The following is an 18002-nucleotide window of genomic DNA, read 5'->3' on the forward strand; positions in this document are numbered from 1 at the left end:
TATATATATATATATATATAGCCAAGAGGTGGCAGAGCTGGTATTCAAATCCAGTTATTTCTGACTCTGAGGCTATCCTTGCAATTGACCTTTGGTGTAGGGACAAGAAGCCAGGAATGGGCCAAAAATAGTCTTTTAAAGTTCCACAACTGGGGACCACTGAAGTAACTAAAATGAAGCAGGGGGGTTTTAGAGGGACAGCAAAGAATTCTGATCTTGACCATCTTCACAGATAATAGCCTTTAGGTCAACTGTTCCAATGGAAACTTTTCTTTTCCTGTTCTGTTAAATTAACCACAACCACTTTCTGTTAACCTAGTCACTATGTGACTTCATTCTAGTTGCTTTGTCTCCACCACTCCTTGAGTTTAAGGACCATCTCTGAGTCAGCTCCTTCCCCAGCACCTAGCACAAACTGGCACACAAGAGGAATTCGATTAATGTTTTTTGGTTGAAAAAATGTAATAGTTGTCCATCCCATTTATTTAGCACTCACATCATCCTGTCTTGATTATTTGTCTTGTAGATCATATTTCCACAATTACAGAAGCTCACTGTAGAGAAGAAATCCAAATATTTTCCTTTTTTTTTTTTAAAGTTTCTTAAAAAAAAAAAAAGAAACTTCTATAGTGACAAACACACTGAGTAGAGAAGAATATGCACTTGGTTATTTCTTTTGATTGATTTAACTATTCAATTTCCCTACTGCTATGGTTAAATAATGTTCAGTTCACTATGCCTGTACAATTCAGGCAGTGGGAAAGTACAAATTTAATTTTCCTCTCCTCAATGCTTAGAACAAGCTTAGGCTCCCCAAGTTAAAAAAAAAAAAATAGTGGATGTCAATAATAGCCTGTAGCAACTCCTTTTGTTTTACTTGTATTCCACAGGGAGTCTTATTCTCATTTCCTAAACTGACCAACTAATCAATTAAGAATTAAAATTGTCCAAGCACTTCACCTTGATTTGCTTATTTCTCTGCAATAATTCCATCTATTTAAAACCCTAAACCCCTTGAAGATTTGATTTCATTTTATCTGGGAGAGATCTCCACAAGGAGGTCAGTGTCCTTGAAGGAAATATATGGGGATTGTTTTCAAATTCTCTGTTGGATTCCTAAATGCTGTACTTTGATTTGCTTATTTATATTCAATGATACCAGCTACTTAAGACTACAAACTCCTGGAAGGAATAGATCATCCTTTAATCTGATTTGGACCATAATCATCATAATTCTATGCACATTTGGTTGCTTAATACTTCTTGATAATTAGGAGTCAGTGAAAAAAGTAGAAAGGCTACTGAAATATTTTATATATACTTCCCAGTGAAAGAACCTTTTAAAATGCTGAATGATACCATCAAGTGATATAAATAATTAAAGAAAGGGATTAAGAAAAATGTTTAATAGAAAATACCCATTTGCTGCATTTAAAGCATAAATAAAAACGAACAGAAAGCCAGTAGTAAATTATACTACTGGTGAAAACAATATTATTAAAATATAAGTGAATACTGAAAAATATTTTAATTAACAAAATAAATCAAATGGAAAAGATTCCCTAAATAGAGCTTTAAAAGTAAGTCTATGTGTGTTTGACTGCCATGACTAATTATGTATCCATGTAATGTGTGTTCAATTTGGGCTTATTTAAATAGCAGAAATGCTCATTAGCTGCAGTATATCTGTGAAGCTTCAGTAAACAGTTTAATGGTTTTTATGTTTAACCAATTTCATAAGTTCCTGTAATTTTAGCTTTAGCAGCTCATTAATGTTATTTTTTGATATCCATCTTACGACTTTTTTTTCCCTTGTCAATCGGCAGTAGGCATACTTCAATGCAAACTTAAAACATACAGTAGAATATATTTTAAACAATTTTAATACATAAGTAAATGCATAATTCAAAGATACAGTTTCTTTATATAGAGCACGAGTTGTAGTACCATGCAGTCAAGAAATATCTTTGGTATCAGTGAAGGTTATTGTGTTCACGATGATAATGACAAACATTTATTGAGAATGCCTCCATGAACATGTGGCTGGTTCTGAGCTACGCAACATATATATGGTCTCTTTGGATCCTCACAGCATAGATGTTATTTTAATTTTACAGTTGAGGAAACAGAGAGTGAGGTAAGTTACCTAAGTCACACTCTTAGGGTTTGAACCTAACAACAAATCAGCTACAGATATACCAACTAGAAAAGCCTGGAGGTCTTTAGGGGCATTTGGAAACAAATATACACCTAGAACTCAGGAGAGAGCTCTGTACCTTGGGATTAGATATAGTCATAAGGATGGATAAAGTTAATCAAAAACATAAATCCAGGTAGGAGTCAACCAGGTATTTTTTAAAGTGGCAGCAAGCACAACCTGAACTAAAGCCAGAGGGGGAGTCATCAGAATTTCATAAGACTCAAAGTATTTCTGAGCCACACAAGCCAGGAAAAGATACTTTCAAGAAATATAAAACACAAGAGAAATGTAAGGTAGGTAACTAGATTTGGTGATCTGAGGGCCAATGAGCAGTAAAAAGAAGAAACTGCAGGTAAATGATGAAGGCAAAAGGCAGTTAAAAGAGATTAAGGATAAAGGATCTGGCAAAGACAGCAAGGCAGTGCACACAGGATGCTCTTTCAGGAGTTTAATCATGATGGCATAGGAAAAAATTAAGTACTAGCTTGCATTCATTCATTCAATGAGCAAATATTTATTGTCTACCATGTATTAAATACTGCTGTAGGCACTATAGCAAACGGTAATAAGGGACCTGTCCTTGTGGGGTATACACTTCAGCTGGCAGAAGATAAGAAATAGAAAAGAAACAAGTAAGTGAATTGTATGATAGTGAAGACAGTTATGAAGAGGATTACATGGAAGGGGGTGTTACGTGCTGAGGGGAGTAGGAGGGAGAGAGATGCTTTAGATCTAGGGAGATGGTGGGTCATGGAGGGTTCTTTAATGAGATGACATCTGAGCTAAAACATGAAAGGTAAAAATAGGCCAGCATGTGAAGACCTCCAGGCAGATCATTGCAGGCAGAGGGAACCATTGCGGAGGCATTAGGGTGAGGTGAGTAGGAGGAAGGGAGGCTTTATGTGGGTGAAAGAAAGGAAGCAAGTTAAGAGATGAGGAGACCTGAGGGAGAAAGAGGGGCTTCATCAAGGAGGCTTCATAAGCTCTGAGAAGAACTATTTTTTAAATAAAGTAGGAAACCACTGGAGGGTTTGGAATAGGAGAATGACAGGATATAATTTGTTTATAAGGGCTGATTCTGGTAGGATTATATGGAAGCAAGAGAAAAAGCAAGATGACTGGTTAGGAGGCTATGTTCTTAATGCAAGTGAGAAAGTCCAGCATCAGACCATTCCCTTAACAGAAGTAAGATTTGCTGGCCTTCATATGACACTTAACCACTTTCATATGCTTTTGTCTTTACTGTGGGTATTCTGTAGGGACATTTTTTTTTTAAGATTTTATTTATTTATTCATTCGACAGAGATAGAGAAAGCCAGCGAGAGAGGGAACACAAGCAGGGGGAGTGGGAGAGGAAGAAGCAGGCTCACAGCGGAGGAGCCTGATGTGGAACTCGATCCCATAATGCCGGGATCACGTCCTGAGCCAAAGGCAGACGCTTAACCGCTGTGCTACCCATGCGCCCCCCTGTAGGGACATTTTGAATAAAGCAGTCATTTCATTCTATTCTGGTCCTCCCAACATGGTCACCCCAATATTCATCCATCTCTTCATTTATTCATTCATTCATCCATTTATTCAGTGAGTACTTGGGACTTTGCTGGGTGCTTTGGATTAAAATATGAATAAACTACCCTACAGTCCTATTGTTAATATAATTTAGGATATATAAGATATATGGAGAGAAGGAGGAGAAGAGAAGGAGCCAAAACGGACACACATATTTCTATCTTCCCTCTGTGTATGAGGAAAACATATTTAACCAGCATACCCCTTTAGATTTCTAGTATCCACCAATAAAAGTATCTGAATAAAATTCAGATACCTTAACTTAACATTGAAAACATTTTGTGAATTAGCAATGACATGTTTTTCCACCTTTACAGTTTCTCATTACGATCTAGCCAAAGCAACTACTCCATGCATGTATCTACCTGTTCACTGTGCTAAAATGTGTTTTCCCTATTTCTGTTCTCTTAGGTCCTGCCCCATCCTCATGTCCACTACAAATGCCATTGCTTCCACAAAACCTTCTTGATTCTTACAGCTGGAAGTCATCTCTCCACCCTGAGTGTTACACTAATAGGTTATCTGTTTCTCCTTGTGTCACTATCTATCTAACGGCATTTTTATTTAGGTGCATTTTTCTCCCTCTATTAGACTGAAAGCTCCATTAGACAGGGACAATGTATTCATTTTTTGTGTACCCAGGAGAACCTAACACAGAACCCAATATACTTAGCAAATACAGAAGGAAAGAATGGGAAATAAGGTCCCACAAGTGGGTAGGAGGGAGATTAAAAGGGTGTCAAAATTAAATTGAGGTATTTGGTATCAATCCCACCATGGGTGTGTGGGGGGGTTAATTTTAGATGATAACGTATGAGAATAATGCCGTGATACTAGTGAGGTAGACGTTCACTTGGCAGCAGTGTGCAAATACAGGGGAAAACACTGGGCCATATCAAACCAAGTGATTTGTCAATACGCTTCTCAGAGGACTTGGAAAATCACTGGTATTTGTCAAGCATGTAGTGCATAATAGGCTTGACACTCTTTCATGTACTTGTATATAAAAATAAATGGCTAGTAAATAAAGGTCTTTCGAAAACACTTAAAAGAGATCCATAATTGCAAAATATAAGTATGGCTAGCTTGAAAAAAAGGTTGGCATTAGTCTGTATAAACATTGGGCGGGACCTCTGAATGGATGTTAATATTAATGCTGGCTCTCTCCTCTAGCAATGCCAGCACATTTGGGACACCTAATAAATTACATGTACATATTCCATTTTAATTGAGTAGCTTCCATATTTGGGAGATAGATATTAAATATGATTCAACGTAATTTTCTAATTTATACAATTAAAACTTACACTTTTGCAGGTCAATGGCTTACTTAACCAAAGATTATCTTAAATTAGATAGTCTTAAATTTTCATTTTGTGCTTTGAGCCAAAAATACAAATGCAAAGTCACTAACAACACAACAATCTGCAACACAAAATACATATTACTAAGAACATTAGTATAACATATGCATCATTACTTTATAATTTAACCAAATTTTACATCTTGATTTAACATTGCATAGCAACTTAGTGTAGTTTAATATTTCATATGAATATTAGGTTTCAGAATAAGCTTTTAATACATCATAGCTAACTAGTATTTAAAAGACAAATATAATAGACCTCATGGTCTAAAAAGCCCCAGACATCTATTATATTCACTATATGTTGAATACCATCGGCTATGTCTTATGATTTCTGTTCTCTGAAACAATTATGTTATTTTTCCATTTTCTACCTTTTTTCCCCAGCAAAAGTTGTTTCATGCTGCTGCTCTACCTCTTGAATGTAATCTTTGATTTGATGGAAAACTACTGATTTATCCACTGTCTCCCTGTAAGAATGCATATCATATCAACCACTAGTGAAACCTGGAAAATAAAGATAAGGGAAAGCTCTGAACAGAGCTATTCACTGGGGAAACAAACCTATTCCTATGCAGTTATTAGAGGGAAGTAAAATAATTACAGAAATATCATGTTGTACTTCAAATGGATGTCTAAGGTGGTTTTAAGTGATGTGATGTTGATTCCAAATCACTTTCAACACTTATCAGTCTGACCTCCTTCCTCATCACCTCTACCCTTTTAAAATAATTCCAAAGGAAAACTCTGCAAAGGTTCCATTATTTTGGTTGGTTATTCTGCAGAAATGCCAGCACCTGCATTAGATTCCACCACTTCATCCTCACTTCCAGCCAGAAAAGTTTCTGATAATTAGGGAAATTTTTAGGAAAACATGTACAGTTTTACTATTGGGTTCCTGAGAATGCTTCTTGCCCAAAATATAGTTGAAAGCAAGACAGTGTATAGGGAAGACTAAAAAGAAGTCATTCTCATCATGGGGCCAAACATTACAAAGGAGATATTAATGTTTTATCACTCAGGCATTATAAAATGAAATGGTAGCTTAAGGGACCACACACATCAGTAAAAGAGCAAAGGCACAGAATCACTGGAATAAAGGTTTCTTGACACAATGTCCTCCTTGAGATACTTACCACCTGAAAAGCAGCGGTAACACAAATTGATTTTCCCTTTCATAATGTGGTAGGTGAGATGTTTCTGGAATTCCAGAAGAAATGCCACATATCCTGTCTTATCAAACTTTTAAGAAGATGTTATCCAAACTACAGGCTACGACAGCTTTCATTCTTTAATTCAATCAATGAGTAGCACTGTTCTAGGTGCTGGGTTATGACCATTAAAAAAACAAGACAAATGATATGTAATGATTCCCAGTGTCTGTTTTCCATCATTCTCTATTTTCTAAGTTCTAGTCCCGTTTCCTGTTGAATGGGTGAGTAAATCCAAATGCAACACGTCACCATTTCCCTCAGATCTTCTCCATCTGCTGCGTTCCCAAATGCTATCAGCATTATGAACATCTGATCAAACTACCATGCTAGATACTCCACATGCAACCTTTTTAATCAAGCAAGTGACCAAATCATGACTCTTCTATTTAAGAAATATGTCTTGTTCTCACTGGTCTTTTGGAGTTTTAACTACTTTACCTTAATCTGGGCCTTAATCAGTAGCCACCTAAACTAACAAAAACAATCTTTTAATTGGTTTCACTGATACTACTCTATCTTGATTCCAGGCCATCTTTCCTTTTTTTAACATGGCTGCCCCTGTGGAGCAACATGCTTCTTTCATACTCCTAATGCCTCTTTCCATGTGGGGAAACAATCATTGTTACAACACTCATGGTGTCTCTCTGTATCTTACCTGTCTTCAAAAAACTGAAATTAGTAATCATAATTCGTGAATCTGAAAGGAGAAATTAGGCATACACAACTCACTTCTGTCATGCGATAGCTTTGGGAGTTGTCCATTTGGGCACAGGTTCTCTCTCTTCCTTAGAACCGACAATCCCACTGGGGTACTTTCCCATTAAGGGATCTATATTGTGGGATCACACCCATGATTGCCGAATTCAGGTGTCAATACCAGAAAACACATTGCCTTCTGATATGAACCACCTCGAAGATGATTTCATGGTTTCTAATTCCCAATTATTTGGAGAATACACAAATGGTACAAAATCCAAGCACCTACCAGTATTATCTCATTAATAATAAAGATCTTGGCCATGTCTAAACCTTCCATTTGTCACGTGGATGTCTACAGAATACAATTCAAAATCCCTAGTTTAGCATATAAGTACCTGAGTCCACATAAGCTTGTAGCCAATTTCCTGCCATCTTATCCCTATCCATGTCCCACCCTTATTTTATCATACATTATCTGCTCCAGCTAAACAGAATTTCTCCCCATCGTCTGGTCACATGAAACCATTTGTCAGTTTACACTTCTGTGTATGATATTCCCTCTAACAGGGAAACTCCTACTGAAGCTCTAATACCCAGTCCAAATGTAATCTCAAAATTAGCACATCATGTTGCAATGTATGTATGTACATGCCTGTTTCTCTCATTAACCTATGGATCTCTGAAGTGCAAAGACTCTCTTATTCATATTTGTATTCCTAGCACCTGGCCAGTGCATATAACATAGTTGGACACTAAGAAATATTTGCTCCATGATGAATCATGAGAGAATGAATGGCAAAAATTGTAAAATAAAAAGTTCAATTTTAGAAATAAAAATGCAAAATTCAGACTTCATTTATAAAGATGAGAACATGCATGAAATAAGTAGGCTGATGACAACTTTCAAAAGACATGATTTTTTATATATATAGCTTTTTAAGATCACTGTAAAATGACTGCTTTATCTAACAGTGTGATGTTGAGCAGTTGCATAATCTCCCTGGGGCTCCCTCCCTTCCACCCCCATTCCACCTGGAAACTCCCACATACCCCTCAAAGTTCAATTTACAACCCACTTCCTCTAGGAAGCTTCCCTGAACCCTCAGACTGTTCTGTGCTTCCCTCCAGCACAATTTATCATCACCGTGCATCTCCCCTGTTAAACTGCAATCCTGGAGACAAGGTTTGCCTTGGCCTTTTCATCACTTTATCCCTAGAACCTAAGTTCAGTGCCCGGAATAGCAGGCTATCAGAGGTTATTAGTTAAACAAATAAGCCTGTGAAATGAGGGGACTAGAATATATGATTTCTGAAGTCCCTTCCAGCATGTTTGGAAATAGAAAGAAAAGTCCCATGCAAGTTACTGTGTTGCAATGTGTCTAGGAAGTTACACTGGACTGACAAATTTAGTTTTCAGTTCTAGCTCATCTATTCTCAGTTCTGTTGATCATTAGTAAAGCCCTTGGTCTAACGTCTGTGCCATCAACCAAAAAGTTCTCTTGTCTCCAATGAAGCCAGTATTCCACAATCTGTTCTTTGAAACTTTGTTGCAAATATTTCTGTTTATTAAAAAAAATGCATACAACACTGAAAATCTGACCATTTATGGCATGGTCTCAACTCAGTATCCATTCCTTCCCCCTTCTCTTTATTTTTGGTAAGGGAGAAGAGGAATTATGTAAGCTGAAGGCCACATAGAGTAGACAACTGTTCAAAGAAAATTTGCTCAATCTCTAAGTGCAGCCAGTGGCTTCTGGAGATGTTTTACTGTTCGAAAAGTGGAAGACACTAATTTAAAGGGAGGGGGAGTTATTAAGATGGCATAGTGTTTCCAACTCCCTCAATGAGTTACCATAATAAGGAATAAAACAAGTAAAACAGAGTGATGCTATGTCTTTTAAAGTACAGATAACTATTATTAACAGGCTTATCTAGTGCTCACTTAAAAGACTTTTTCCTTGGTTTCCTTCAACACCTAAGTAATTGAGGAAAAATGGACACATCTGAAAAATTCCTGAACGTCTGCATTGTCAGGGTCTCGTGCCCACGATTTCTTGCCTAACTGGCAATTTCTAGCTCTGACTTAGGCCAGAATAGGGAACATTAGCCCATGGCCTGCATTTTTCTCAGTACAGGGGCAAGTGAATCAAAGCTACACTCGAAGCTGCTATTGGCAGAATCTTTGATTTACCACACGAGGTTTTAAAAAACTTTTCTGAGAGCTTTCCAATAAAAGGAACTGGTAAGTGATTTAAAAAATCTTTTCCCCCAAAAACACTCCCTTTATGAAACTAACTGTAATTAATTACACCAAGGGGGTTGGTTTCTGAGGGTTTCGCTAGAGATTCAGAACTAGCTTTGTGTTTTCTTGTTATTTCTAGCAACATAAACAGAAAGAAAACATAGGCACTGGGTGTAGTATATAAACTCCTTTCCTAGAAGGGCCACACATTCCTTGCTATACCCAGAGAGTTCAGTCACTTTGTCATTTGCTCTCTGGAGCACTGCCATGTAGCACTATGCTGAGTCAGCTTTATTGCCACCATTCATCCTATCTCTTCCTTCCAAAAACATGGGTTTTTAACCTTAATTATGTCATCCCATGATTTTCAAGCACTTAAAACTCAAACTTACTATCCTCAAAAGTGCCCCTCTCTCTCCTTAAAAGTAACAATGATCAATCAAACAAAAATTAAACAAATGAAAAACTGGCCCAATTTTACCATTTGTAAGAGCAAAAAAGTTATTAAAAATCCTTTGTTCTTTGAATATCTGATTTGGGGGCACCTGGGTGGTGCAGTCAGTTAAGCGTCTGACTTTGTTTGGCTTGGGTCATGACCTCAGGGTCCTGAGATCGAGCCCCCTGTCAGGCTCCATGCTCAGCAGAGTTTGCTTGAGTCCTCTCTCCCTGTCCCTGGCCCCTCCCACTTGTGTTCTCTCTCTTTTTTTTTTTTTTTTTTTAAAGATTTTATTTATTTATTTGACAGAGAGAGAGACAGCCAGAGAGAGGGGGAACACAAGCAGGGGGAGTGGGAGAGGAAGAAGCAGGCTCCTAGCAGAGGAGCCTGATGTGGGGCTCGATCCCATAACGCCAGGATCACGCCCTGAGCCAAAGGCAGACACTTAACAACTGAGCCACCCAGGCACCGCCCCCCCCAACATGAATACATAAATNATCTTAAAAAAAAAAAAAAAAAAAAAAAACACCTGATTTGCAGAAACTCAAAATGGGGATTTCTAACTACTAAAAATTAACTGAAAGGAAATTTCATTCCCTTTGATGGTATGAAAAACATCAGAATTGATAATAAAACACTTAACAGTTACAGACTGTACAATCTTCTTCTGCAAAAAACTAACCAAATATATGAAACTTTTTCATATTTAAAAAATCATAAACGCAAAAGCATGTGCTTTACTTATTTATAAAGACATGTCCACAGAATCTGCAAGTTCCCAGATAAAGTCCTGATTTTCAAATGCTTTTTTTCCTAGACAACATTCACACTATCACAAGGGTGTAGTACAACTCAATTTAATTATTAATATACGTTTTGTTACATAAGGATAGTAACATCTAGGAGATGCTACTATGTGCCAGGCATATATTTAAGTGAATTACATATATTATTAATTTATTCTTAAAATAACTCGAGAAGGTAGATACTATAATCACCCCGCTTAAAAGATCAGGACCATGAAGTACACAGAGACTAAGGGAGCCAGGTTTCCAGCTGAGCAGCCTGGCTTCAGAACCCCTGCTCTAAGCTGCTACACCAGAAGGCCTCTAATTAGTGTAATATTTATTGGATTATAAAGAATGCAGCAATTTATGCCAAAACAGAAAAAGAAATCAATAGCAATAGAAAAACAGAACTTTTTCTAACTTTTATATTTCCTAAAATAAGAAATAAACCAAACTGGCCCCATAATAGGAAAAGATGACAAATAGGTGTAGTAAAATTAATACCTTAACATGGATCAAGTCAAGTCAAATACACAACTGTATATTATCCATACTATAGGCACACTAATATGTTGACTACTATTGGGACTACAACTTCCTATAAAGGTACAATCTTTGTGTTTTGGGGGTTTACAACCTAATTGGAAGATGAATTGCAATACGTTCTGGAAGATCAAAGCACACAGCTCTTTTTAAAGTCAACATTTCAAAAAATGAGAGGATGGCTGTGGTGCAGGGTATGGAAGGGGAACAGAGGTCATGGCATGGGCTAGAATGCCTTCCTTCAGTTGTCTGGAAACATATTCAAAACCACATACAATTATGTCATCTGGATCTGCTGGGAAGGTGAGGACAAGGCCAACTGTTAATAACTCCATTGGAAAAATGAAGCTGTGAGGCTTGTGAAAATGGTAACCATCATCCTCATCAATTCCAAACTAACAGAAAAGATATCCACACTTCCACAACTGGCCATTTGGTTAAGCAGAACGAGAAGGGAAGCTAAACTTAGAATAAGCAAGGAGACTCTTAAACCTGAGACTGTCCAAACAAACAAAAAAAAAGAGAAAATTCAATTCAATAAACATTGACATTAGTGTTTAGCAGGAGACTTCAATGTATCACAAAATACATACTGTTGAAATAAATAAATGTTTTAAAATTTCCACTGAAGGGCCATGTTTGTGTACTAGAAATGTCAGTAGAGGTAGCTTATGCTTAATTTACTGACAGGCTTTAAAAAAAGTCTTGAACAATAAAATCCCAATTTAATGGGATTTGGAATCCTACATACTTAGAGAGAATGGATGAGAATTTTTAAAAGGTGGAACCACTCTTAGTTTTAAATAGGAAAGATATCAAATAAGGCTGGGATTTTACTATCTCAGTCAAATTAGAAATCAAACACCACATTGCCTTTAGAATTTGGGACAGTAGTTAATGAAGGATTCAATTAAACTGTGCTCCTAATAAGCACATATATATTCCATGCAGAGGGATAATACAGAGTCTTTTGTTCCTATTTTCCACTCACTGCTACAACCCAAAAAATGAAATAGAAATAAAATAGAATTAGATAAAATAATAATGATCACTCATAAATGTTATTAGCCTTGGTAGCAATGAAATAATTAGCAACTATAATCCAAGGATTTACCCATATTAGTTTTATAAATTTGATATACTTTTCTATAAGCTTTGAGGCATTCACCATTTTTACAACAGGAAGTATTTATTACGGATATATTGGGTGCTTAATACTAAATAAAGTTATTTTGTATTCTTTGTGAGACACACAAATTAAAGGAATTGCAAAAGTAACATATATATATGAGGGAAAAAACCCTGAGATTAAAAATTTAATTTCCTTGATATTTCCCAATTTAGGTTACCTTTACAAATACATGGTATTGATATAATTGAAATGCTACAAGTATTTTCATTTAAAATACTGTAGTCAGAGAATGCTGAGAATATGTAATCACCATACTTTATATGTACTCTGTCAAGTTTATTTCATTCCTTGAATTCTTCAGCATATATCTATATAATGCACTCACCAAGGACTTTCTGAATTACCAGTATGGAATCCACCTGTGAGAAGATACTGGGAGGAATAATCCTACAAGGAAGAGTGGGAGATAAAGCTGGATACATAGTATATATAAAGCCATTTGATGGAGTTCTCAAGTGCTAAAGAGTAGGGCTTCATCCTACACTACAGAGTAACATTGGTGAATTTAATGAAAAGAAAAACTGAAATTAGATATTTGAATCTGGGATAACATTTTGAACTTTAGTGATGGGAGAACTACAGTACCATTTAAATGGCAGCAAAGCTGAGGCGTGATCTGCCTTAGGGGGAAACTTATGAAGTGATCGTTCCTTATTTTGTACACATGTCTCTAAGTGTATTATTCTTCACTTGGTAAAACAATTATTTGTTTAAAAGTCTGCCTCCTGGGGCGCCTGGGTGGCACAGCGGTTAAGCGTCTGCCTTCGGCTCAGGGCGTGATCCCGGCGTTATGGGATCGAGCCCCACGTCAGGCTCCTCTGCTGTGAGCCTGCTTCTTCCTCTCCCACTCCCCCTGCTTGTGTTCCCTCTCTCGCTGGCTGTCTCTATCTCTGTCGAATAAATAAATAAAATCTTTAAAAATATATATATATAAAAAAAAAATAAATAAAAGTCTGCCTCCTGCCCCAGTCTGTGAGGTTTTTAAGTAAAAGGAATAGCTCATTCATCTTAGAACTCTCCAGAATACAACTTAGTACCTGGCATTCATTAGATACTGAGTAAATGTTCGTTACATGCATGGCATATAACAAAGGATGAAATGTCTTCTGAGACATGGAGTGGAGAAAGAGATTTTGGAGCCAGTTACACAGAAGTGAAATAGTGTCTACTGTAAGTCTAGCCTCGACCCGGCACACCGACGTTGTTTACTAAGTCTTTCTTACAGGAATGAATGTGTGTATGAATAATAAATGAATTAAAGAGGTGATCAGTTCACTGAAGGAATAAATATATTAAGAGAAAACAGGTAAAGTCTGAACGTGGGAAAATACTAGAAAGTAATAAGGTAGAGGAAGAAAAGTACTCAGTGATACGCTCAGAAGAGGAATAGTTAAAAGAAAAAACAACAACAAGAAAATGGAGCGTCATAAACAATAATAATGTGTTACATTTCCAAGGCACTTTCATGTTACTTTTACTTCATTTTAATTCTGACAACAGTCCTGAAAGGTAGAGGGAGAAGGTTTTATTATGCTTGTTTTTTTTTTTTTTATAGAGGAAGAAGCTGAGGCTCAGAAAGGTTAAGTGACTTAGAGAGAGCATTTCAAACAGAAAGAAATATTTAACATTGTCAAATGCAGAAAATAGAATGAGGAAAGAGAAAATGTCATGGAGTTTGGCATGCAGTTCATTGAAACCTGTGCAAAGTGAAGTTGGGAAGGAGGGAAGAGGGGGGTGGAAAGGCAGGTCGACGGTTTAAGAAAGGTGTTATAGATAAATACATTAAATCACATAGTATCACATATGTGATGATCATAAAAGTGTCACACATAAATCACATCACATACGTATCAAGATGGAACAAGATTTAAGGAAGAAGAGGGAGACGTGAACAGCTTCTCTTCTTACCTAAATGGACAACTAGCTTCCTGTAAACTGATTTTCACTATTGCTAATATGTGTGTGCGTATGAAAACTTGCTGACTTCGAAATTGCTTAAAAAAATTTTAAATGTCATTTGGGGAAGATCTTTTTGGTAAAATTCTAACAATTATTGATTCCCTGTCCCCCTTACTTTAATGTTTTCCATTCAAAAAAGAGTACTGAAAACATTTAGAGGGGAGGAGCGGCATGAATGCTATTTCGCCTTCCAGTGCTTCCAGCTCCCCTCTTGCTTGGAAATTATCTTCTTATTAATGCAAACATTGAAAGGCTCTGGAAAAGCAAGTAATTCTATTTAAGGATAATTTTTTCAAGCGCTCTGTTATTTCAAGACAAGAGGAGGAGGAAAAAAAAAAACAGGAAAGTGAAGGACCATTTTTCCTTGATTTGTCTAAATGTATATGGGTAGTACGTGTGAAACACTGGAGGAAATGTGCAGTGATAAAATACAAAAATACATTCTGGAATGACTTTGTCAAACATGACTAGATCAAACTCTCTTGTACTTCGTATTTTAAATACTAAGTTAAATCTTTCACTTTTCACGCATATGAACCTAAGTTTTGCAAAAGCTGTTTTCTATGATCTGAGTCACATCTACTTAGGTTTGTTTAGGAAAAAATACATTTTTCTTAATATTGGAGATGTCAGTTGTGAAACAAATTTAGATGGGTAAGCTAAATTAGTTCTTGATAAGTGAATCATCAACAGAATTGCTAGTTAAATATGATTCAACTTTTTACACAGTTTCTGGTAACGTGCCGAGTAGTAAGAATGGTATGATTTTTTAGATGATAGAATGCAATTTATGTGTTGTTCTTTTTTTTTTCCTTCCTGTACCCAGTTAATGAATAAACAAACCACACTGTGACTGTGTCTACATATCACATAAACATCTAGATGAAAAGTGACAAATTCAGGCCATCATCCAGCTATTTGAAAACATTTATCTTGATGACATTAAACATCTGGATGTTTCCAAATACCAAGATGTTTGATGTCCTGCAGATAAAATATCCTGATGACTGGCTGAATTTTTTACTTATCTATTGCATAGAAATGCACATTTGCATTTTTCAGACACAAATGCAATTTTATTTCAGACACAAAATGTAATATTAGCATGGATATAGTAGGGAGTCATAGGAATTGTCAGGTTTTCAATTTTTTGTTGTTATTGTTATTCATAATGAATTGGTGACTTGGATAAATGTCTTTTATTTTCCTTTCAGTAAATAAAAGAGTTAATCATCCTTTCAATGGGTGCATATTAAAAGGTAAAGAATCTGCAAAATGAAGACGCATAGGCACCTAAGCTTTCATCTACAACAACCCACAAACACGGAGTATGGTGAAAATATAACACGAAATAGCTTTAATTGATTAACTTATTTTCAGTTGGAATATTATATGAAACATCTCCCTTTCTTATTATCCTTTTTTTTTTAAGCGTTTTGTTCTTTAGCTTGTCCATTTATGCCATCCAGATGAAATGGAGGAGTTCAACTTTCTAATTTGATAATTTTGATGTTTCTAGTGATGGTTTGGCATGAGGATGGCAGTACACCTGAATTCTATTTTTGCCTATTCATTAGGCTTTAATTTGTCTGAATCATTGAAGATTGGCTGTTATAACTTCTCTGTCACATTTGTTACTCAAGGTCTAATTGAAGAAAAGGCCGTTCTTATAGAGGAAATAGGCAAACATTATTGCAAAACAGAATATGTATTTTGATTATCAGCTTAAAAGAAAGATTAATGTCATTTTCAATTCCCACCACTTTAAAAATAATTCTGTATAAGCACTAAATGCCATTTCTAAGCCTTTTAAATCCAGATTGCTTGGATTTCATACTAGAAGAAGAAAATGAATGTTAAAGTGAAAAACAATTCCCTGAAAGCTGGAAACTATTACGGCACTAAAATAACAGACAATTGCCTAACACATTTCAGCTCCTGACACTCTACCTGTAGGATCACTCAGAACTGAACCGAAGGCACTGATGACCACATCGGCTTTCAGACGGACTATCTCATCTTCATGTTCATGCCACTTTCCAGTTTCATCTTGCTCTGTCCGAACAAACTGCACAGCAACAATTCTCCCTTCTTTCAATATAACCTTCCGTGGGGACAGGAAAGGCAAGAATTCACACTTTTTTTCCTTAGCAAGCTCCACCTAAAACAAAACAGAACAGAGAAAAACTTAAAAATGTTTCTTCTCCATTGAATGTTTGGTTTTTAAATCAATTATACATGCTACAGCTTAGGATGGTTAAATCAACCTGAAGCCTTTTCTTTCACCAAAGCTGAGGTTGAGTTTCAGTTATCAGCTATTTACATTTTGCAAATCACTGACTCAAGGGAGTCCTTAAATTGATTGGAGTTGTCTGTCATATGGTAGTTTATAGATCATGGCATCAACACAAGATATTTCTCAAGTTCTAGGGACTGCATGCCCCACAGTTGGTAAGGCTTTGGCTACAGCAGCCAGGTTTTCCATAGGGTTTCATTTCTGTACGTTAAGTTCATTTTTTAATCATTCCACGCATGAAAATAAATACCTCTGATTATTACTGGGTTGCATATATCTAAACTGGAAATAAACCAATAAAGTGGGTGAGCCAATCTCGGCAAGTACGTGATTAAAATGGTAGGTAGGAGAAAAGAAGACTGAGAAACTCTGGAATCAAGAAATAAATAACATTTAATCTTACTTTCATAAAAATGCAAATGAAAAATTTAAGAAAGAGAAACAAGTATGCTCTTCTTGACAAATTCCCAGTTCTTCCACATCTATTAGCTCCTTTATTTTGGGACACCCTCGTTTTTGTTTTCATGCTCATAATGGGATGTTTATCAAGACAGAATGTTAATATTTACATATCTATTTATTTTTCCATTTACTGTTTTGGGGGGCATCCAGGCCTTTGTCAATGTAACCTTAACTAGTATGTTGAGTAGTCTTTTTCAAAAAACTATACTACTGGAGAGGTTGAGGGGGTATCAAGTCTCGTTCTTTCCCTCCCTCATGGAAGATAGGTGGGTTCTCCGTAGGACCCCTGACAGGTGAGGCTGAGAAGGTCGTGTGTGAGAGGCTTCAAACCAGTAGTTGTCAGGCAACATCAAGATGGAAAAATTGAGACATGAAGTGACTTGCTCAATGTTGTGATCAAGCCATAAACTCACCTCTCAGAACTCTGTCCATAATTGGTGGCTCCAAACTTTGGCATGTATCAGAATCACCCAGAGGGCTTGTTAAAACAGATTGCATGGACCCACCCCCAGAATTTCTAGTTCTATAGGATCAGATAAGGCCTGAGGATTTGCATTTCTAACAAATTCATAAGTGATGCTACATTGCTGGTTTAGAAATGACAATTTGTGAACCACTGCTTTCCCAGACTATAGCTGACTAGCTCTGAACTTAGTTGGTCTTCACCATGCATTCTCAATGAGAGTAATATCATCCATAAGGGAACAAAAACAGATTCTTGAGGAAGGAAAGCCACTTAGATGTCATAATAATTTGTGACACCCCCCCATAAAAGCAGTAGTATATAAACAAATATATAGGGTATCTGTGGTATTAAAACTACAGTGCGTTTGTGTGTGGGGGGGGGATGGTTAATTAGGAAAAAAAGTTTTAAAAGACTCCCCAGAGGGATAATTAAAAAACAAAACAAAACCACAAAAACATGGGGCACCTGGGTGGCTCAGTTGATTAAGAGTTGGCCTTCGGCTCAGGTCATGATCCCAGGGTCCTGGGATCAAACCCAAAGTCAGGCTCCCTGCTAGGCAAGGAAGTCTAT

The 18002-nt window shown here is 36.5% G+C and overlaps 1 protein-coding gene across 5 annotated transcripts in view; it reads right to left on the reverse strand.

Moving 5' to 3' along the window:
- DPYD (dihydropyrimidine dehydrogenase) overlaps nt 1-18002 on the reverse strand; it is a 966631-nt gene that overhangs the window by 584299 nt on the left and 364330 nt on the right. For all 5 annotated transcript variants that reach the window (XM_034653966.1, XM_034653962.1, XM_034653963.1 and 2 more), the window contains one exon: nt 16159-16369. In XM_034653966.1, coding sequence (XP_034509857.1) covers nt 16159-16369 — 211 coding nt within the window. The remainder of the gene's footprint in view (nt 1-16158; nt 16370-18002) is intronic.

The sequence above is a fragment of the Ailuropoda melanoleuca genome, chromosome 2 (assembly GCF_002007445.2).
Source record: "Ailuropoda melanoleuca isolate Jingjing chromosome 2, ASM200744v2, whole genome shotgun sequence".
In the NCBI taxonomy this organism is placed as follows: Eukaryota; Metazoa; Chordata; class Mammalia; order Carnivora; family Ursidae; genus Ailuropoda; species Ailuropoda melanoleuca.